The 24,407-nt window shown below is 38.5% G+C and overlaps 1 protein-coding gene across 1 annotated transcript in view; it reads right to left on the minus strand.

The window, feature by feature from the left end:
• Positions 1-239: 239 nt before the first annotated feature.
• The window catches only part of COL6A5 (collagen type VI alpha 5 chain), a 97,179-nt gene continuing 73,011 nt past the window's right edge, over positions 240-24,407 (minus strand). Inside the window, exons 37-41 of the mRNA XM_008708806.2 lie at positions 12,520-13,209; positions 11,040-11,136; positions 10,092-10,333; positions 988-1,044; positions 240-739 (exon numbers count right to left, since the gene is read on the minus strand). Coding sequence (XP_008707028.2) covers positions 1,025-1,044; positions 10,092-10,333; positions 11,040-11,136; positions 12,520-13,209 — 1,049 coding nt within the window. The 3' untranslated portion in view covers positions 240-739; positions 988-1,024. The remainder of the gene's footprint in view (positions 740-987; positions 1,045-10,091; positions 10,334-11,039; positions 11,137-12,519; positions 13,210-24,407) is intronic.

Consider the following 24,407-nt stretch of genomic DNA (forward strand, 5'->3'; position numbering starts at 1 on the left):
AGAATATACTACTTGGCAATTACTAGTTGCCTTGACCAAATTGAAAGATTTAAAAAATGAATTCACTATTGGCATATATGTGTGTGTGTGTATGTGTATATATATATATATATATATATATTCCAAATATGTTTAATCCTGTACTGGTGTTTCAATGGGCCTGAGTTAGACTACAGGTAAATAAATGAACAGGTAAATAAAAATGAACAGAATACGCTTCCAGGTCAGACTTGCTTTTATTCTAGAACTTGTCTCTTGTTCCATTGTAATTCCCAAGAACAGCTCTGGTCATACAGAATATTCATGCTTTTCCATAATTTTTTTTCCCAGCAAAAATCAAGTACATACAAAGCAAAGCATGCTAAAATGTAAAACAAATGATCACAGCACAAAACAACCATTCATAAAATTAGCCTCATCTCGCATTTTTCTTTCTCACAAATTCCATTCTTTTCCAAGTGTTCTGGCGAAGAGCAAGCGTTGACTGCAGTGGTAGCAGCTTGCCAGGTGGGTTAGACAGGGCACTCAGGGCTGGATGCCCCAGGAGAGTTGTACCAGAATTGAAGAGATGGACATGAATTTCTCATTCTATGAAGAGATAGGAGACGTTCCTAGGAAATTCTAATTCTAACTGCTTTTTATTCAACTGTCCAATCTGAGGTGTAGATGTGATGAAAACTATGATTAAAGTCTTCTTCAAGCAGATATATCATCATATTGCCACCTGAACCATGCGGAGCTGTCAAAGAAAAGATTCAGTTAACTTTTCCTGGTCAGTTGTCCCAATTCTCGGAAGAAATGAAATCATTCCTAGTTTCTCAGTTCTTCTTTTTTATGTTTTCACTCAGAAAAATCTCCCTTTCAGATTTGAAACAGAACAAATTTAGCACGTTATTAGCCAATTGGTTTCATGAGAAATTCCTGCCCCTCACCACTCCACTTCTAACAGATGATTTATAATTTCTGGTTAGAAACACATGGACTCACACATTACCAATGGAGCGATCTTCCTTTTCTGCTATGATCATCTTGAGTCCTCACCATCTGCAAAACATAAAAATATGAATTGTTCTTAATGTCACCAGATTTGTTTACAATGTTCCCTCTAGACTCGACTCCTCTTTTGCCACATATGAATTGAATACACATAATTGTGCCATTTTTAATAGTCAAAGTGAAAGGGTGATGTGATGATACATACAAATGAGCAACATATAAGTAGAACTATAGATATGCTTCTTCCTGGGAAAATGTTGGTACATTCATCATCTGAAGTTCCACACTTAGCACAGTCAGTGGCTGGTCTCGTTGATTCAGAGCTAGAAGGAATGTGCAGAGCTAGGACTCTGCCCAGAATCCTTCTAATCTTTTTTAGCATTAATTTCTAGGACAACATTCCTTCCCCTCCTATTCCTCTTTCCCCCTCCTCCCTAACCAACCTCGTGTGAGCTTTCGCTTCGCCATCCCACCTACTATTCTCAGGAGGGCTGCTGTCCAGCCGCTGGAGTGGCTTTAATCACACGCGGCACGAGTGCCTGGGAATTCACAGCCCTTGGCAGATCAATGATCTACTGAGAGAGTGAGAAAGCCCAACTTCTTTGTCTCAGGTCAGGATGACTGGGCAGCACAACTCAGCATGCCGGAGCGTCTGCATAGAGCAAGCTGAAGCCGTCCGTACTCGATGGTACTTCGCCTGAGATGACACCCTTGTTTGTCTTCCACTCCTTCCCTGTCTTGCTTCCTCCATTCCCTTTCAGTTTTTCCTGTGAGTGAGTGCCATCTCAATAAATCACCCGCACACAAATCCTCACCCCAGGGTCAGTGCCAGGGAACCTGACCCAGAGGCAGGATACGCGAGATGATCCCGCGTACTTGTCTTCAGACACTTACATCCCCATCGCAAAGGAAAACAATCATGTACTCTTGCCTTGCATATTTTAAAGCTAACATCTAATTATTTTTTCATTATTAGTTTAAGTATTTGAGAAGTATGTAATTTGTGACATATTATAAAAACTCACATTTAGAAATAAAACCATCACATTTTTCTTTTAATTTACCCAATAGAAGCTATATAGCACAGTGATTTGATGGCACCATTTTCCATTTAAAATATATGTAAACATGCTCATGGTTCAAAGTCAGATATTTTATAGTGTTCATTTTTCTCCTTAAACATGTATTTCCATTCCACTTCCTACACAGAATTTCATTTAACTGTAATATATTTAAATGCTTTGAAGTCTTTCGTTTGCCTAATCGTAATCCTCTGCAGCAAAAATATATTTAAGCACATGTGTTTTATTCCCTGTGACGATAAGCTTCTATGTGTTCACATTTTCTAATGGATTACCATTACAATTTATCAATTTTGGTAATTCTATCAAAACAAAAGTTAAAAATTTTATTGGAAATGCATTTCTTATTGAGATGGATAGTTTTTGCCTATTGCTTTTACTTACTACTACAATTTATTGCTAGAGTGAGACAAAGTTTAATATTAATTCTATTAATATTTATTGTTATAGATTTAAGCACTGATAAATATTGTTTACATAGACAGATGGGTTTTGAAGGAGTTTTATTACAACAATACCAAACAATTCTTTGAATTCTAAATTACATGCCAAAAACTACCCAGTAATCTTTCAAAAGGTTTTATTTACAAAAGAATCTGTTACCCAGTCACCGGATGACATTTTCTCACTTCTGGGAAATTTACCCAAAAACACTTCACTAAACTTATCAAATGGCTATTAATGATACTAGTTATTCTTTCGCTTACAGGTATGGTGTTTAACCTGAGAAACTAAAATATGGCTGGAAAATCTTAATATTGATAAATAAAGCACACTTAACATGTATGCTATTACTATATTTTTTAATAAAATAATATTTCTTATAATCTGTTTCATATATTTTTTCTTCAGAATTTTGAAGCTCCAACTTAGCTGACTCTCTGAATGGGACATATCCCCATATAGCTTAATTGGCAGAACTAGTCCTTACAGTAAAACCAATCAACACCTCTTTCAGTTGGGAGATTTGGTCTTCCAATCAAAGTAAGTACGTTATTGAGGGTCTCTGTGATGATGTCTTACTTATGATTCCATTCCAAGATTGGTAAATGATTAAGGGTTTTGTTATGATTTTTTTGGCCTGATGAAATAATACTTGCTCTCCATTGATACCTCATTTATAGGCTTTTGCTTTGTTCTCACAGATTTCTCACTTAGAGGAGATGTATCTCTTGCCAAGAATCAGGAAATGGAACAGGCCAGGTTACTAAATGAAACTTATCATCACTCCTACCATCCTCATTCTATAGTATACGTGAATTCAGAACATCCATGAGTTCAAATACTTCATTTCTAGCAACACATGTCTTCCTTTACAGAAACATGTACAGGTTGAGAAAGACCTGAAACCTTGCTTGGCTTAAAGGAGGCCTACAGATCCAGTATTTAAAATTACCATATGGTTTCACTCATTTAGGGAACATAAGAAATAGCAGGAAGATCGGTAGGAGGAGGAAGGGAAGAATGAAGGAGGGGTAAACAGAAGGGGGAATGAACCATGAGAGACTATGGACTCTGGGAAACAAACTGAGGACTTCAGAGGGGAAGGGGGTGGGGGACTGGGATAGGCTGGTGATGGGTAGTAAGGAGGCACGTATTGCATGGAGCACTGGGTGTTATACGCAAATAATGAATTATGGAACACTACATCAAAAACTAAGGATGTACTGTATGGTGACTAACATAACATAATAAAAAATTATTAAAAAAAATAAAATGACTACTTGTTTGACAACATGCTCCCCACCCCCTATCCTGTGCCTCCCTAGGAGGGTTTATACTTGGGCAAAGCACACCATCAGATTCAGAATGGCTGAGAAAGGGATGCCTAGCTGGCTCGGTTGGAAGGATATGCAACTCTTGATCTCAGGGTTGTGAGTTCCAGACCCATGCTGGGTGTAGAGATTACTTAAAAATAAAATCTTAAAAAAAGGATGGCTGAGAAATATGCCTTTTTTTTTTTTTTTTTGCATGAGGTGGGGGACATTTGTAAAAGGGGATGCAGGAAAGGAGACCCTCCATGATTCCTTAGATAGAGACATTCTTAGGTAGACAGAGTCCTTTAAGACTAATTTTTAGAAATCCATGCCTGGGGAAGTCTTTGTGTGTCCCTCAGTATGAAAAACACTGGCCTCCCTAAGCTCCTCATTACACAAATAAGAAAGTTGAAGACCAAGGCAATCAGGTGACTATTTGAGATCACAAAGCTAGTTGGTGACAGAACCAAAATTAGCCTCCGGAGCTCCTCATTCTCAATCTGGCATTCTTTCCACCAAGGCCATCAACTCTAATGCCATTTGTCATCATCGCTGTCTTCATCGTCATTATCATCATCGTAATTTTAAATAATAGCTAACATGTATTAAGTTTTCACTCTATGTAAAGTGATGTTTGAAGCACTTAACATTCATTTAGTGATCACATTACCCTACAATGTAGGCTCTATTATTATGCCCATTTTACAGATAGGGAAATGCAAGCTCAGAAAGGCAAAGTAATGTGCCTGTGATCACATGACCAGTAACTGCAGAAATAGGAGTCAAATCCACATCCCCATCCAGTGATCCCTGGATTCACTCTTTCAACTACTATTTCCCAAATGGTTTCTAGAGAACACTAGTCCAATAAGATGCTCCCTGATACAAGATTCTGTGGTCATAGTGGTTTAACTATAGCCCCTTTCTCTGAATCACAATGAAGATTAGCCCAATAAAGGCATTGAGAAGTCCTGAAGAAATGATACCTACTTATCAGTGTTTTACAGGGAAAATTTTCCCCCAATTACCTATTGATATCTAAAGAAAGGACTCCCATTAAAGAAGACTAATTTAGGTTCAATAGTTGAAAAACTGGGTCAGTTGGTCTCAAACTCTAGCCTGCATCAGAATCATCTGGAGGGCCCCAACCCCAGAGTTTCTGATTTTCAACAGGTCTTTGATAGGATTCCAGTGACTTCCTAGATGATGTTGATGTTGATGGTCCAGGAACCACACTTTGAGAAACACTGCACTTGATGTTAGAAAAATAAAGACTAAGAAACGGGCCCTAAATTGGCATAATGGGAAAAGGAATACAGTTATACTTTTTAAAAATCCACATTAAAATCTTACAAATGTACATTATAATGAGAAAAATAATCTGAACATTGAGTAGATAGATAAAATCAAAACATCAGAAAAATGAGCAGGTGAAAAGAAAAGCCCACTCTCTTTGGGAAAACAAAGATAAACACAGTAAAGATAAGCATATAAGGGCTGATCATTCTTCACAATGGATTTTTATTTTTAATTGTCAAATATATTACCAGACAGATCATGCATGTAGGATAACACTGGCTGGTTATGTGCCAGCCACGGCGTGCACTTTGACCTTCACCTGTATCATCTCCAACCTTTAGACAACCCAGATAACGATTTTTTTTCAGATAAAGATTTTTTTAATCTTTTTTCCATGGATTAACTTTAAGGTGAATCTGTGTTCTATAAACATAATTGTAGGGTATAAATCTTTGTGACAAAATGGTATTGGACTAGGTGCTGTGAATATTCTTTGGTAAGACACTTTTAGATGGCTGCAGCTTTCATTTCCTTATCTGTAAAAAGATTCAGAACAACTCACTGATTTCTAAAGTCATTCCAATTTCACATTCTAATCTTCCATGATTCCAAGAAAGAAGCCAAACGGACAGTTCCTAAAGAGACTCAGATGGACTTCATGGAGCAGAGCTGGCCAGATGTCACCAAATCAAGTTGTTGGCTAGAACTCTCAGAGGGAAATGAGTAAAGACATCATCGACTTCTAGATGTAGGATATATAATTATGTAGAAAAATGGAGAAAACTTCCGGAGGAAAGAAATTTTGAAGAATAATAACAAAGAAGAAATGCTTACTTGATAATCCTTTTGAGTTACCAACCTTATCATTTTCAGCAGCCATCTCATCTCAAGATATCTAACAGGACTGATTGAATAGAAATTTATAGCAGTGTTGTTCAAACTTATATACACATTGGAATTGCTCTGGAGCTTCAAAAAAAAAAAAATGGATGCCGGTGTCTCACTGCTAGAGAATATGACCTAAGTGATGTGGAGTGTAGGCTGGACTACGGAATTGTCAACAAATACCCAGGTCATTATAATGCGTAGACAAGCTTGGACAATGCCGATTTATAGGGTTTCTTCCTGTGATTATGTTGTTAATTATATTCCTTGCTGTGGACTGAGTTGTTTCCCCCCAAATTCATATGTTGAAGCCCTACCCGTCACATGACTAAATTGGATATAGGGCCTTTAAGAAGGTGACTAAGATTAGATGAGGTCTTAAGGATGGAGACACAATCTGATAAAAGTGGTGCCCTTGGAAGAGAAAGGGACACCAGGACTATCTCCACCAGGTGAAAACAGAGCAAGAAGGTGGCTATCTGCAAGCCAGAAAGTGAGCTCTCATTAGAAACCAAATTGGCTGGTGCCCTGATCTTGGTCTTCCCAGCCTCCAGAACCATGAGAAAATAAATTACTGTTGTTTAAGCCCCCCAGTCTATGGCATTTGTTATGGTAGCCTGAGCTGACTAAGATATCCCCTTTTACATCCACCCTCTCTAGCTCAGATCTGATTCCTTCCTCCAGTATTGGGAAAGTACACTAAATCAGGACCTGCCAGACCAGGGTCAAGTCCCAGGAAGGCACTAAACCTATTTGAGCTTCAGTTTCTCCATCCAAATATGAGAGGTATTATTTCCTATCTCCTACACAGGGTTTTGGAGGGAGCTCAATGGGATAACCTTACAGACAGTATGGCTCTGTACATGGCTGAGCTGCAGCTTGTACCTGCCACTTTGTCTCACTCAACCAGCCTCCCTTTCCAATCCCATCCTTGATTTTTCTCTTGGGTCCCCTCCTCAGCATGTTCTCTCAGCCATCTGGTCTTCAGTCACTTGGCCTCACCCCAACTCCCTGGTTCTCCCATCACTGCTTTCCCTTAGCACATGTCTGTTAGCCACAAATCCTCTTAGTTTTCCTTTATCTGGAAATATCTTTATTTTGCCTCCATTCCAAAGGGTTATATTCGCTGGATATAAAATTCTGTGTTCTGAGTTCTTTGATTTCAGTACGTGAAATAAAAAGATGTTTCACTGTCTTTCAGCTTCCATGGTTTCTGATGAGAAATCTACCATCATTTGAAGAATTGTCCCCTTTTTTAATATGTAGATTTTCTCTAGCTGCTTCAAGATTTTTCTTTATCTTTTGTTTTCAGCTGTTAATGATGTGTCTTTAGTTGGGTTTTAAACTCTGTGAAGTTATATCTTCTACTAATTTGGGAATCTTTTGTCCATGATTTTCTCAAATATATATTTTCTTCTGACTTAATCTAACTTCCTTTTCTTTCTACTTTCCTTCTAGAATGCCAATGAAACAAACGTTAGACTTTTTGATATTATTTTACAAGTCTCCGATGTTTTGTTCATTTTTAAAAATCCCTTTCAGATTATATAATTAACATATCTTCAAGTTCACTGACTCTTTCCTCTGTTGTCTTCCTTGGGCTTTTGAGCCTGTCCAGTGATCTTTTCTTTTTTATTTCAGACAATGTACATTTTTTCACTTCTAAAATTTCCTTTCGGTTCCTGTTTTTATTATTTCTATGTTTTTTTTTATTATGTTCAATTAGCCAACATATAGTGCATCGTTAGTTTTTGATGTGGTGTTAAATGATTCATTAGCTGCATATAACACCCAGGGCTCATCAGCACACATTTCTGCTGAGTATCTTTCTGTTCAAGTTGTTTGCCTTTATCTCATGGAACATAGTTATCATAGCTGCTTCAATGGCTTTGTCTGTTGGTTGTCTTTTCCTTTGTGAATTGTTCACATCTCCTGGTTCTCTGTATGTTGCCTAGTTTTAGATTTTATCCTGAACATTTTGAATATTATGCTGTATCGACTCTAAATCCTAGTATGATTCTGTGTAGAATTTTAATTTTTTTGTCAGCAGGCAATCAACCTGGTAGGTTGAGTGCAAGTGCCGTGTTACCTCCGGTAGGCAGTGATTACATTCTCAGTTTAATGTCCGAAGCCCTCGCTGTCCTGTTCTGGGTCTTCCCCATCCTTGCACAGCTTAGTGAAGAGCCCAGGGCTTATGCAGTTCCCATAATTAGAATTAGAGGATCCCCTTCTCCAGTTCTCTTCTCTCTGGGGCTACCCCCACATGCTGGCCAACAGGCCCTCTCTTCTTATGTCCTCTGGCCAGAAAAAACAGGGTTTCTCTTTAATTTTAACTAGCTAGCCTTCCACTCAGCTCCAAACTATGCCTGCCTTCAGAGCAAAACAGTGGGCAAAAGAGTGAGAAGAGGGGTGCCTGGGTGGCTCGGTTGGTTAAGCATCTGCCTTTGGCTTAGGTCATGATCTTGGGGTCCTAGGATTGAACCCCGCATCAGGCTCCCTGCTCAGTGGGAACATTACTTCTCCCTCTTCCTCTGCCTCTCCCCCTGCTTGTGGGCTTTCTTGCTTTCTGTCAAATAAATAAATAAAATTTTTTTAAAAATTAAAAAAAAAAAAAAACCATGAGAGGAAAGAGAGGGAAAGTGGGGATTTCTTCCACCACCTCTGACAAACAAGGGCCCATTTTCCTACTTCTTCTGCCCAGAAATACAGGGTTTCTACTGAGTTTTAGCCTCCTGCCCCACTGCCATTACACAGTTCCAGGACTGGGGTCTGCCCTCAGCACAAAGCCACAAAAGAAAACAGAGAAGAAAATGGGAAACTTCACAATATTTCTGCTTTTTGTGACCTTTCAGAGATCTCGGGTGGTTGCTTTTTGTGTTTTCTCCAGAGTTCTCAGCTGTAATCAGTGGGAGAGAGAGGCAGTATGGGTTTAGTCCATCTTGATTGCAACCAGATATTTCATTGTATTTATATTTGATTTTCTTTTTCTTACACTTCTCTCCCCTTTCTATATTTTTCTATATTTCCTCTAACCTCATCTCTCTTATTTTCCATCATTTTGCTAATTTAGTTCAATATCTATATAGTAGCTATACTACAATTATGCCCATATCTAATACATATAGTGCAGATGTATATATGAAGTGTTGACATATATTACACACTTACACAGCATTGTGCATATATACTGCATACATACATGGTATTTAATTATATAATCATGCCAAAATGTATTTATACCTGCTGTATACCTGCTGTTCGGCATTTTTGTTTCCACTTTGGGGTTACTACAAATAGCACTGTTATGAACATTCTAGTACATGACTTTTGGTGAATATATATTTTTCTGTTGGGCATATACATTAAAGTTGCTAGTCATAGTATATGTACGCTTTCAGCTTTAGTAGATACCCAAGAATATTTATTTTAAAACAATTTCCCCTATAGTTTTGATACGCAGCAAAAATTGTGAATAGCTGTTCTAGAGCCTACTATAGCTTCCTATCCTCCATCCTCCATTTTCCCTTTAGCTGTAGATCCAGAACCATCTCCTCACATTGCCTAAGAAGCTGCCCTCAGCCTCCAAAGAAGTCTCAAAACCACAGCAGCCTTGTCCATTCCAGGCACTGGCTAGAAGCCCACATCTCAGAGCAGGAAAGCCTGGGTTGCTAAGGGACAAGGCAGACCCTCAAACACTGAAGACTTGTTGCATAGCTCCTCCCCCCCTGCATTTTGCAGCATGCAGGGCTCTGCTTGCTCACTCAGGACCTGTGTGGTCCTTGTTCTCATCTCTCTCCTGTCTCCATTCCCTGACCCCACACCAAACATCCATATTTACTTCCGGTTCTGGTTTTGTCAATACCATTGACTCCCTTTTTTGCCTTTCTGGAGTTTTATCACGTTTGTCTCCTCATTTGGGAACTCCTTGCAGCCTTAGATGATAGGCACCTCCATCCTGTCATTTCTACCTGTCCCAGTGAGTTCTCCTTGCTCATCCTTGCTCATCTTCCACCAGGGGAAAATCTAAACAAAGGTACTTCAGGGTCTTTAATTCCATTGTACCCCAGGTTACCTTTTTTATCTAGTTTACCATCTGCTAGAGCTGGCATTTCTTCTGAATGTGTCTCTTCCTTATCGTTCATCACCAGTTCTCCGGTTGAAAAGAGCATGTATAACTTCTGGATCAAATCAGTAGTAGTCTCAGAACCATTACTAGGATTGTTCCCTAATACAAGGGAATGCTGCTCCTGGGAACCAAATTCATCAAACAGCTCACTGTTTCCTGTCTCTATTTTATATACCTCAGGAATAAGGCTGAGGTGACAGAGAAAAGAGATGAAAAACACGTTAGCCGAACCCCTTGCAGAATTAAATGTAAATACAGGCAGATATAGAACAGCAATAATTTTATGCACGTGATTGGAATAGTCCGAATGTAGTTTGTGGATGGAATCTGACTCAGGGGCAAATTTGTATCAGTGGTTTCAGACTCCAAAGCAATCTTATTTTCACCACTGAATTTTTATTGAGTACTTAGCGTTGTACTTTGCAAAATCAAACATAAAAGAATCCTTCCTACCAGTTCTCACATGGGTTCTGTTTTTTAAATGGTGCGTGTTTTGGTTGCTTTTGCAATTTTTTCTTTTTGTTTTTCTTCTGCTCTAAAATTGTTATACCTAACATTTGATGTTATAAGTTTTTTGTTTTGGCAGTACCCAATATTAGAGCGGTGTTTTGTAAGGTATTACAAAGAGGCTTTTTTTTTTTCATAAAAGCAATAGAAATGGAAACATGGTTCTTTCTAATATGGGTCATAGTTTATCTGCTATTAACTCCGGATCTGTGCAGTCATCATAAATCAGGAGTATTTCACACAAACACACACACACACACACACACACACACACCTACATCCCAATCAAACTTGCATCCTGAAAACTAAAGCACCATTTATTTCAAATTATTTTTGTAGAGACTGTTTCCAGCTGTAGTATTACCCAAACTGAATTTGCCAACTCACAATACATTGTTTCCTGAGCCAACGTTCTCTGGGTTGGGAGAGGTGATGTTAACACACTTGGGTCTCAGATCTGCAGGGGGATATTTGTTGATGGCACCTGGAGAAAGAGTGGGCTGGTTAATCTAAATTTTACCCTTCTATTCTATCGCCCAAAGTCAGTTCATCTTTTCCTGTGGTTGGAGGTGTCTTCAAGAGCAAATTAATTGTATAAGGTACTTGGCAAAGTAGGCACCCTCTGACATTTGCAATACCTCATAGGCAAAAGTCAGTGAGCTACATCAGTGATCGAGTCAAAAATTCTCAAGCTCTATATGTCACAGTCTTGTGATACAATTCAAGGACACCTCTCAATCCCTTCTAACACCTATTTCTCTTCCTCTAAAAGGAAGACCTTTCCAGAAGACACATTGAGTTACTGAAATTGTCTGCCCTATTTATGTTAGGGTTGGAAGAAGACATAATTTTTTTTTTGCAAGTGACGAGCCTGCTACGATACATATAAATCCTGAATTCCAAGATTCTTGAGGGTTACATGAGCCCTGGGGCTTTGTGAGTGGCAGCAAATCTGCATCTCTCTTATTCTCTGGTAAACTCGCAGGAGCTGCAGATGACTATTCAATGTGGCCTCTGCCTCACTCCTAGTCCCAGCACAGGCCAGGATTTGCTTGATGCCACAAGCTCTTACGTATATTACTATACCTATTGTCTAAAATTGCAACTCAGGGACAGAGGCTGGGGCAGTCACTCTCAAAGCCCCACTATAAAAAGACACCCTTAAGACCCTGCTTGGTTATGCCTGAGCCAAATGTCTGGGACACAGGCTCTAGAAGAGATTCGTGCCCATGGCTCAAAAGAATTAAGATCATAACCAAAGGTAATTTACAATGAAAGATAAAACAGAAGTCCTTGGAGTAGATGGAGGATGATGGTAGTGGGATATTACTGATACAGCAGTGTACTTGCTTAAGGGTATAGGAATTGAAATATAGTTTAAAGAATAGGAGCACAGCTCTGGGGTCAGAATGCATGGGGCTGAGCCTAGAATTTGCCAACTACTAAACTGTAAGCTTTTGAGCAATTTATTTAATGTCTCTGAACCTTAGTTTTCTCACTTGTAAAATGGAAAGACTAGTACTTTCCTTTGAGAGCACTGAGGGTTAAATGATGTAATCCACTTAAAGATGATATAATCCATTTAACGGTACTATGTACCAAGTACATAGTAAACAGATAAGGGTTAAAAAACACTTTTTACATACATGGGGTTTTCTGGCAAAGACCTTGACAGTGCAGCAGGAATGTTCAAGGTCAACAAAACCTGATAGTTTTCTCTGGTTTTCTCACTGCCTCCTACTCACATGTTAGACTATATCACTCTCCATTGAAGTAAGGAGTCATTACTAAGTCAACCGGTAGACTGTACACTGAGACATTAAATCTACTGCAAAAGCAATAGAAGAGAAAAGGTTTAATGACTTACGTCTGATTAAGTGAACAAATGGCTTGACAAACTTGGTGATATAGTTCAAATCTGGCTTGTGGGTTCGGCCAAGCTGGACTAAGTGATGATCCAGTGGGTGGCTGGCTAATTCTTCCAATTCCTTGTCATTGTGTATAGGACCAAAGGAAAACACAAATATGGAGTAGCCCTGACACTTGGCTCTCAGAGCTACATTTCTTAAGACTTCCTTGTCTAAGGGGTTGGTTTCGCCAGCAGATATAACAAAGATAACTTTGTTTTTCCTCAGGTTGGGGGTTCCTACAAACACATTTTCAATTGTCCACTGCAGGGCATGGCCAATAAAAACATCTCCATTGAGCTGTTGAAAAGAGTCTTGGAGATGATGTTTCATTTGGTGTATACTGTTATAAGTAACCAAATCAAATTCCAGGTAGACGGGGCATTCTTCACTGTTGGGCATATAGCCTGGAGGAGAATAGCTCAGGACTGCCACTCTGTCTCCTAACATGGAGGTCAGTGGGTCTGGGGCAATGTGAAAATAATCAAGCACTGAGATTAGAAAAGCTTTCACTTCCTTAAACTCATCATTTCCTATTCTTTGGGAGGCATCTATGAGGAAAGCCACATCCATGTAATATTCTTGAAGAGAGGTATCTCCAGGTTCATTAGTAAGACCTGGTTCTTCTTTTCTGCCATGGTTTTCATGTCCTGCAATAGAATAGCTCAAGTCACTCTTTTTAGTAGAAGGCTAACCTTGGAACTCCTAGCTAAGGATGACCAATGCACTAATCATGGGACTTTGCCGTGCTTTATTCCCATAGCCATGGCAGACATCATAAATCAATTACAGTACTTGTTCCCAGATGCATTCTCCAAATATATCTCCATGCACTGCGTGGAAAACCACTGGGACTCAACAGGTGCTGTCACGTGAAAAGAAACGTATTTGCTAGCCTATCTCAGATCTTTGTCAAAGTACTGATTGATCCTCTAGCTATTTTCATATGTAAGATGAGAAACATATAACTATTTTTAGTGTACTCCACATGATTACAAAATCTGAAGTACATATTTGCATGAGATCTAATTATTATGCAGTGACCCGAAAAGTATATATGTCAAAGTCATATTTATTGATGTCACAAACACATATACCTTTATACACATGTTCAAAATATGTACCGTAGTGTGATGTCATGAGAGCAAGTATAAATGCTGACATTAGAATCCAAACTCTGTGTAAGACCTTAAATACTCTAAGATGTTGGTACTTAAAGTGCCAGTCTGCAAACTGTTTACCGGCCCAGGACAAAACAAGGAGCTTACACCATGTTTTAAGTCATCTACATTACTGAGCACACTGTTCAGTTCAGCTATTTTTTTTTTTTTGTAGCAAGACTTTCTCAGTGAAGGAAACAGTGCCTTGATTTGCATTCTGATGCTGATGTCTTATCTTGCTGTAGATCAGAACATCAAGTAGCACTGCTCTAAGCCGAAGGGATCATAAAGCCATGTCCACAATCAAGTGGATGGTGATTGGTCGGTGAAGCCACAACAGGAAATGCCAGCTCAGAAAGACAGGAAGTAGGTGGCCAATGTTCTTTTTTCTATGAAAGAAGTGTATCTACAAACCTAATCAAGCAAGAAGTAGATTTCTAATTGGCAAAAATTTATTGATCCCCATTTGTGCTCAACTCCATTATTCATGCTTTTTATTTATTACTTTATTTACTCCTCACAATACTCACAAATGAATCAATTAACCTGTGTTAATGCCATAAAAGCCTAAGAATAAAATAGAATGCCAAAAACAACACCATGGAAAATGTTATTAACAGGGCAGACGCTCCATTAAATGTTTGTAGCTCAAATAACTCTGAATTTCTAGGGTAACCTCCACATAATCTTTCTTTATCTATTGTTGAATTTTTTTTGACAAATAAAAATAAAAAAATTGTAAGGTGTACAATGCGCTGTTTTGATATCACTACACCTCGTATAATGGTTATGACAATCAAGCTAATATTATTGGATTTGATTTACTTAAAATTTTGTTTAAAATTTTTGCAGCTATGTTTATGAGAAATATTGGAGTTTCACTTTCATGTAAAGGCTTTGTCTGGTTTTGCTATCATGGTAATCTGGCCTTAAAGAATGAGCTGGAAAGTTCCTTCCACACACAGTTGGTGTGACTTCAAGCTCTTAAAATTTTGAGAATTGCTTTATGGCCCATAATATGGTCTGTATTGGTTAAGTGTTTCATGTGTATTGAAAAGAATACATATTCTGTTGTTGTGTGGAGTGTTCTATAAATATCCATTAGGTAAGGTTAGTTGTTAGTGTGGCTCAAGACTCTTGACTTCCTGCTGATATTCTATCAAGTATTGAGAGAGGGTATTGGAACTCTGTTGCTCTTTTCATTTTTAAAAAAATCTTTTTTCTCCCTGAGTTTTATTTTGGATAATTCCATTACTACATCTTCAAGTTCACTGATTTTTTCTTATACCAAATCTAATTTGGTATTAATCCCATCCAGTATTTTGTTCATCCTAGACATTGCAACTTTTATCTCTACAAATTCTATTGAGATCTCTTTTTTATATCTTCCATGTCTCTACTTAATTTTTCATACATGAGTTATAGTTATAATAACTGTTTTAATATCTTTGCTAATTCTAACATCTGTGTCAGTTCTGGTTTGTTTTAGAGTGATTATGCTCTTGATTATGGTCATGTTTTCATGCTTATTTTTGTTCCAAATATTGTGAAATTTTTCCTTTTTGGATGTGAAATACTTGAGTATTCCTACAAATATTCATGTTACATGTAAACTATTTGATCATTTTGGGTCATGCTATTATGATTTGTTTGGCTAGTCAAGAGCAGTGCTTAATTTAAGGCTAATTATTCCCCACTACTGAGACAAGACCTCCCTGAGTTTTCTTTCCAATACTCTATGAATTATGAGTTTTTCCAGGCTTTCTGGCAGGAAAAGGCACTGTTCCTGGCCCTCTATGAGCAACTGGCACTATTCTGTCATCTTTTCTGATGGTTCTTCCCCCAGACTCAGGGCATTTCATCACATGCATGTGCCCTCACCACTCTGCTGAATAATTGAAGGGACGCTTTGCGGATTTCTAGGGCTCTCTCTCTGTGTAGTGCTCTCCTCTCTGGTATTTTGTCCTGGGAACTCTTACCACCTTGGTCTCCCTGGGTTCTCAACTCTGTCTCCTCATCTCAAGAGCGCATTGGGCTCCACCCCAATTCTTCCTTCCTGCCCCATGACAGTAAGCTGGAGCAATCATAGGGTTTGCTTCATTTGTTTTTGTCTCTCAGGGATCAGTCTTTCATTTCCTGATGTCCGTTGTCTTGAAAACTATTGTTTCATGTGTGTTTGTGTGTAGAGATATAAATATATACCTAATAGGTGAGAACTGGCCATTTTGTTTGAGATGTTCCTATGTTCTCTTCCTTCTCACAAAAGGACTAGGAACTCATCATTTATGTACCAGATTCTTCCTTTATCAATACATTTGTAGTAACTGAAGAGGATTTTTGCATTTCACAAGCAGGTATGAAATTTGTGGGCTTCCTATTCCCTACTAGGAACCTAGTTTTAAATTCTTAGAATTGTTTATCAAGGTAAAAGCCCCTGATTAAACTATTAAATGTGAAATTGGAAGTGCAGACAAAAGCATTTATTCCACATTCTTCCTTGCTGTGACTGCTATGTAACATATATTTTAGCCCTAAAACATCACCATTAAAAACACTTCTAGAGTTCTTGGTTAGAGTGTATTAGGTTGTGAAGGTCAGTTAAATGGACATTTCTGTCATGTTGAAGTTTACAATCCTGGAGATGACTAACTACCACCTGCTTTGTCATCAGGATCTCTGTTTTCCAACTACAGTGTTTTGGCTTCTTTAAAAAGACCTATCAACACACTTTGTTAAAACATGAGGAAAAGTATTTCATAAACATTCTGATACAAAAGGAGGATTGACTTATGTTAGTGAAATATTTTTTCATGCATGCCCATATCAAAAAGATTACCGCTTTTCCCCAATTTTCTCTTTATAATTGAGCAAAATCTCCATCCTTTTCCAAAGTACCCAGCAGAATTATTTTCTAAGGAGGCCTACTTTCGCCCACAAAATCTGTAAAAATAGGCCCTCTCCTACTTACAGGATTAGCATGAAAATCAAGAAGCTAAACGTAGATGCTTATGGTTCAAAAACACTACAATTAGTCAAACATGAAGTATGATTATTCTACTTTGAGTCGAAATTCATCTTACTTATGGAGAGTGGGCTTTCAAAAAATATTTTCTCTCAAGAAAACCTGGCAGGAGTGTGGATACAATATATCCATAGCTCATAGCAATGCTGTGTATTTTCTGGAAATGTCACAGAGCCAAATTCCCGTCTTCAAGTCTATGGAAGAATTTCCTCAGAATGGCAAAGGAAGGGCTGGCTCACTTTATTGTGGAGGAGGCTTGGAAGGAATGAGGGATCCAGCTAGATTTCCAGGGAAGCGGCCTCAGAGATTAGCCTAACTTTGGCCAACATTTAAGCCACAACACCATGTGTGCTCCAGTAACTTTAGGGAGAAGTGGGGGTGGAAAGGGAACTTAGACAGAAGGGAGAATCTACAGGACCTGAGCCATTTGGACTGGGATTAAGTATGCTGTGAAGTAGCTATACTGCCTTTCATGGCATTTGTGGGAAACCTCAAGATATGCATGAGTTATCCAGTCATCTGCTTTGGAATTTGTCCAGGGGCCAAAATTAGCCATGTGTTCTTCGCAGGCAAGCCACATGTACAACTGAGGCTATCTTACATAGATATTTCTATCCACATGAACTGTAGATTAAATCAACCTTGTTTTTTAAGACTTCCCACGAGGCTGGCAATGTTTTCTTTCCTGCTTTTCCACCGTCTGAGTATTTGATTGAGCATTCAGTTCACTTCAGGTCTTACGCTCAGCTCTGTACGTGTCCTCTCTCATTTAACCTTCCATAGGGCACTGTGACGGTGGAATTATCATCATTCCGCCTTTACAGGTGAGCAAATAGAAGCTTGGAGAGAGTAAATTACTTGGCCAAGAAATGACAGCTTCTAAGTGGTAGGGGAAGGATGTGAGCCTCATTCATGTGACTCCTTCAGAAGAACTGGTCCTCAGGTATGAGGGTAGAGCAGACACATTGAGGGACATATTAACCACTTCACCAAAGGCCCTGGGACCTGGTGTGAAAAATGAGGTTCTTGGTCAATTGCTATTCCTTCTGAGAGAAGCCACTAGAAGAAGTTTTCTTCCAAAAGTAGGTAACAATATGAATTAAATAAAATTTGTGATTTTTTTCTTCTCGAGGCATTGTAGAGCAGAGGTTATGAGCAGAACCTTTGGTGTATGTTTGAGTCCTGTCTCTGCCATTTGTTACCTCTGCAATGCTGAATCCCTCCACACTTTAGTTTCATTATGAAAAAACAGTAATAATAAACTATAACCTTATAAGATTTTTTAGAGAATCAAATAGAGTTTGCAAGTGCCTAACATATCCTAAGTACTCCACAAATATAATTTTTAGACGGAGCTAAATAGAAAGGTCCCAGACATCTGAAAATCCTGCCCATGTTACTATATTTCACAAATGAGACTTTCCATAAGAAAAAAAAAATGCACAGTCAACTGCTATTACTGGAAGACAACTTGCACACGCAGATATGTGCGCATGCTCTCCGAAATGAGAAAGCTCATTCTGTTGTATTTGTGATGTTTAACTACAGAGGAGTTGGCAATAATTTATGTATCTCTCCATCCCAGGCTTGTCCTCCCTCCTTCTGCTGAGGTCACTGGCCAGGCTTTAAGCTGGGGCAGCAAGGGAGGGAGGCACAAGAATTTTATACTGAAGGGAAATACAGGTACATTTAAAATTCCCTTCTTTTATTGTATGAGGTCCTCTTTCCCCCATTTGCCTGAACAAGTAGAAGTGACTGTCTTAAAATAGATTTCATCCTCTTCCCCCAAAGACTTAAATATTTTTCTTAACCTAGACTTTTCTAGGTGGCACTTAGTCTGCAAGACTCACTCTTGCAGTCTACTTCACACTCTGAAACAAGTCTGCAGAAGCTACCAGCATACTGAGAAAAAGTGACACGTGCCTTAGGAATTATTTAGACCCAAACCACCCAAATCTAGTATTTGGTCTTTATGGTGTTATTTTGTGCTCTGGCTTCTGGATGAATTTATAAGCAGTTTATAAAGCCAATTTATTCTAGCATTATAGCCTCTGGATGAGTTTATAAACAGGAATTTTTTTAATGAAATTAAATTTTTGAAATAAAATTGTACTACTGAAATTATTCAAAAATAATTCTCCCAAATGATGATGTGATTGAACTTATTCTCAAATCTGGCAATTGGATTTATTTCCTCATCTGTAAATGCAGACAATGCCATCACCAGGCAAGATGGCATACATAGTTAAAAGTTAGTGGGCATGGGTTTGAGTCCCAACTCTGACACTTAAAGCTAAGTCCTTGAAGCTCTTAACATTTGCATCAGTGTCTTCATCTGTAAAGTACAAAATGTAGGGGCGCCTGGGTGGCTCAGAGAGTTAAGTGTCTGGCTCTAGATTTTGGCTCAGGTCATGATCTCAGGGTCGTGAGATCAAGCCCCATGTCGTGCTCTGCACTCAGCAAGGAGTTTGCTTGAGATGCTTTCTCTCCCTCTCCCTTTTCCCCTCCCCCTGCTTGCATGTGCATGCTCTAAATAAATAAATAAAATATTAAAGCAATAAAAATGTAATCATCATAATGATAATGATAGACTTTTTGGTAAAGATTAAATGAAATCATGTGTATAAAGTGCTTAGCATTGTGGCTGGCATAGAGTTGTGCTAAGTAAGCAGTAGCTTCTCTGGTTATGATTATTCCTCACACATTGTTCAATCAAGTGAGACAGTGCATGCGGTGCTTTGAGAATTGTACTGCAGGGAATAAATATTGGCTCCCAAAGCATTCCATCTGTACTTTTAATTAAACTGAATGCTTTCTGACTTGTGTTATGCATTTTTTTTTTTTTGTACACACAGAATATACTCTGTCAGACCACAAGCTCCTTGAAGACAGGGCCTCTGAGTCTTAAAAAAAAAAAAAAAAACACTCTAAGCCCCCAAAGAGACTAGCTCAGGGCTTAACTCACAACAGGAGCCAATACATATTTGCTACATGAAAGGACATCTGAATAGTCATGGAAAGTCCACATTAATGCCTAGTGCTTCATATGGTAAGCCCTCAATGGGGGCTGTCACTGTCACCTTCACCTCAACCACCCCCACTACTACCATCCCACCCTCACACCTCCACCACTGCTCCCACCATCATCACCTCCCCACCACTACCAGTATCACCACCACCATCATCACCACCCCACTCTCATAACCCTACCTCCATGTCCACCATCAACAATCTCGCTGCCATCAACATCTCTGTCACCCACCTATCCCACCACCATCAGCAACAGCAAACACCTTCACCACCACTGTCTTCACTACCACTGCAACCAGTGCTACCACTGTCATCACAACCCCCTCTACAACCACCACTATCACCCAATTACTACTTCAGGTATCCAAGTTTTATTCCATAAGAAAGGGGTCCACCTTAAAAAAAAAGTCACTAGTATTCTAAAACATTGCTTTATTCCTTGCAATAAATGATTGCATGAGACATACAGAAACAACCTCAGTGTACATTTGAATTCAAATAGTCCACATAGCCTGAACAATCAGTTTGCATTAGTTTTGTCCACATGCTAAACCTTCATGGAAGACAACCAAAACTCTAATAACAATATAATAAGTTCCCAAGCAAAAGTAAATGCAACAACCTCAGTCTATAGTTTAAAATGATCAGGAAACTCAGTTGATTCCCCAAAGAACATCAAGATGGTTGAAATTTCCTAAAGAGTTCATGAAACATGTCATTAAAATTCAGATATGACCACAATTTTATTACTGACCTCCTCTTTAGAAAGTATACTGAAATGAAAGTCGGGCACTCAGCTGGTGTTCCATGAGTGACTCAGAAGCCAATTCTGCTGCATTTAAGTCCAGTACAGATTTAAATTTAGCAGAAGTCAAGATAGTATATTCAAGTTCAATACATGACAGCAAAAATTAGAAACAAGCTAAGTGTTCAACAAGATAAATAAATCCATTCATTGAAAGTAACATTATGAGATACAGAAAATCAGTATGAAGCCTGCAGCAATGTGTAAAACATATGACATAATATGATGTGAAAAGCAGGATATCCAATTGAATGAAATGCTGTAAACCTATAGGCCTATGGAAAAACCAAATAATATATCGCACACTACAAATAGCTTTTGCTAAATTATTTAAGATTCTTTGTATTCAAATTTTATATGATATGATAGTACTTTGATAATTATTTAAAACTTAGCAGACTCTTGAGAGTATAACGGGGAAACAGTGGACAGGGTGTAGGAATTGTGAGTCCCTGTTCTGAATCTTCCTGAATGACCTTGAGGGTATGAAGTCTCTTCTAAAACATGGTTTCTCCCACTATTGACAGTTTGACTGGATAATTCTTCATTATGAGGGGAAGGTCCTGGGCATTGTAGGGTATTTAGCCGCATCGGTGGCCTCTGTCCATTAGATGCCAGTAGCACCTTCCACGTGTGACAACAAGAACTGTCTCCAGACATTGCAATATGTCTCCCAAGGTGGGTAGAGTGTAATCACCCCCAGGTGAGTTTGCAAGAGGTGATCACCAAATACCTTTCCAACTCTAATACCCTGCGATTGAGTCAAAGTCAAAAGACAATTTTTTTTAAGACATAAGTCTTATTTTAAAAAAAGCTGATTTGTAGATCAGAATCAGAGTAAAGTTAGAAAAATTAAAAATGTAAAACAGAGGCTTTGTAAATTCCCCAAAGCATAATTCCAGGCTAGTTGAAAGGGAGAAGTGTTACTTCTCATTTCTCAGTGAAATTCATTGAAATGAACATTAGTTGATGCTATCCTATGGCCTGAGACCCCATAAAGCTATGAGTGAGCCTCAGGCTGAGTTTGGTTTGGTATTTAACATTTCATTACAAATTATCCTGTCCTTTAATCTTGAAAATCAACTAACTATATCTTAAATATTGGTTAACCTAGTGTCTTTGATGAAAGTGCTAGGCTTGCCGCTGGGTCAACAGTTGCAACTTACTTAGAATTAAACCACCCATTTTTCATTACATAATTCAAAGAACTGTGTGTATTCCATTGGTAAGTAATTAAGAAGGACTGAATTTCCCAAAGAATTTTTATATTGTACATGTTGTGATCAAAATGCATGATATTATCTCTACATTATATATGTAGATCTTGAAAAGTGTTTTGTGGTTTTTTTTTTTTTTTAAGATGTTGAATGGAGGGAAGCATGACTGTTCAGTGGTTTTAGATGAGTAAAATAAAATTATAATGCAGTTTACCTGGAATCCTTTGGAAACAGGAATTCCCACTTCTGTTCTGTGGTACTAGGTACTCAACTGCTTTCAGCTCCATTGACAACGCAGAGCAAATCCGGCATGCCAAAGTGGTGGGATGAGCAGTGGTTCTTAAAACACAGCCTGTATTAGAGCACCTGCGCTACTTGTTAAAACTCAGATTGCTGAGCCCCAGCCCCAGTCAGAGTTTCTGACTTGGTAGGTCTGGGATGAGTGCTGAGAAGCCCCATTTCTAATGAGTTCTCAAGTTCTGCTGGTGCTGTTTGTGCTGCTGATGCTGGGACCACACTTTGTGAATCCCTGGGATAGTGGATCTCAACCTTTTGGACATACAAAAATCACCTATATTGGTTTTAAAGTTTCTAGCCTTTTCCTTGCCACTCACACCCCTAAATATGAAGCAGTAATTCTGAGGAGGGCTTAGCAATTTGTGCTTATGAAGGACTTCCAGGTGATTCCAATACAGACTGTCCTGCAGCTGCTATAAGGATTGGAGAGGGACAGGGAAGGTGACGGAATTGAAGATGAACTTGGAAATCAGAGCAGGTAGTAAGAAGCAGAGGGAGAGGCACAGGTAGAGAGATAGTGATTATGCTTGTCTTGGAAGATACACAGCTCATTACCAGCCCAGAGGACTCTGGAAACTATCCGTTTCTTAAATGGTTCAGATTCCAGACTTTCCCCCCAAGACTCTCAGTTCAAGGATAGAAAGATCAGCCCTCAGCCATAAGGATCACATTACAAATGGGTAACAAGCACAGCATATGGAGGAGCTTATGCAAGTTATCAACCTTCTATTTGTGCAATACATCTGGAAGCAACCAAAGTTCATCTCTTAGCAACTGAATAAAATATCTGAACCACAATGTACTCTCCATGAGGACGGCACATTATATAGAAAGTTCTCAGTAGGTTTTGGCAACTGGCTAAAGATGATAAAAGAAAGGAAGGAAGGAATAGCACAAAATCCCTAGACAGCATTTATGATCTGAAACTCAGATTTATTTTAGAGGATAAAAAATATCTATTATCCTTAGGTCTGAGACTCACACTGTTTGCAGGCTACCACAGCATGACATAATCCTCCACAGAATTCCCAGCACACTTCAATCCACAGCAGGAGAAATGAAGTGGGGAGGGGCAACTAATAATCTACATTTTTTCCTAGTAGAGCCATGTACAATGATTTCTTTGGCCAAAATGAACCTTCCACTGGCTACAAGTATCTTGATTCCCCAACATCTGGTAAACCAAGTGAAAACAGTCTTTCTGTTATTACTGAACAATGGTTCTTAAAAGTGGCAACAGAGATGAACTCTTTTTCTTTTTTTTCTTAAATATCCAGTCATATCTGTCTTTTCCTGAAAAGATACACATTTCTGAGTTATTAGATTTTAGAATGCTTACCTCTAACAAAATGATCACAATTGATAATTTGGTATTCTAACCCTGCCAAACAACGTTGTTTTTCTTTTTAAACCAAACCATAATAAATTCCTGTACTAGATCATTGAAATGAACACCCAAAATTAATTGTATCCATTAAAAAGAAGAAATATCTTATTCTCTTCTTTAAGCTATGTCTACATGATAACAAAAATTGTTTAACTAAAAAATACACAGAGTTGAATGCCTTGATGTCATGCATGGTACTACAGACATTTCATTTTATTGCATTACGTCTTTTTTAACAAAAAAACCATGATTTTTCAACTAATGATTGACTTTTCGATTATTAATTCTAGCTTTGAAAAGGAAAGTCAGTTGTTTTAAAGGTAAAGTGCAAATATTTATGTTTCATAGATAGGGGGACAGTGTGGGGATGTGAGTGTCGATCCCAAGGAAAAGAAAAGGTATTAATCCAAGGAAGTTACTGAGAATGAATGTGATTCATTCTTAGGAATAACTGGCATGAAATTGGCCCCTTTTTCTTTTAAACTTGCATAATGCTTTCAATGCTGGTATTTTGGCCAAATGAGCATTTTGGAAGCCTCTACATGCATAGCTGGAAATGGTTGAAGTCTGTTTAAAATGTCCCTTCTTTTAACGAAAACACAGACAAAAATTCTATGTATCTGATTTGTCTGAAACTATTGAATCCTGCCAGAAGGTATTCTTGCTTTGCCACCAAATATATAGAGCAGGCAGAGGGACAGTCTATGCTCTATCATTTCCAAATACTTCAAAAATACTATACTTCTCATGGAATCACAGAGTCCGAGGCACTGGCTCAGCCGGCTTTTAAAGTGATTTTAATCCTTCCTTTGCTCCAATGTTCTCTGTATTGTCTCCCCCTACATCACACAAACCTTCTAGAGAAATCTTAAGCTTGGTGAGAACATCAGGGACATTTCTTAAAGCTCGTATCAGTGGTCTTCTCAGTGG

This window comes from Ursus maritimus, unplaced genomic scaffold (genome assembly GCF_017311325.1).
Source record: "Ursus maritimus isolate PB19 unplaced genomic scaffold, ASM1731132v1 scaffold_20, whole genome shotgun sequence".
NCBI lineage: Eukaryota > Metazoa > Chordata > Mammalia > Carnivora > Ursidae > Ursus > Ursus maritimus.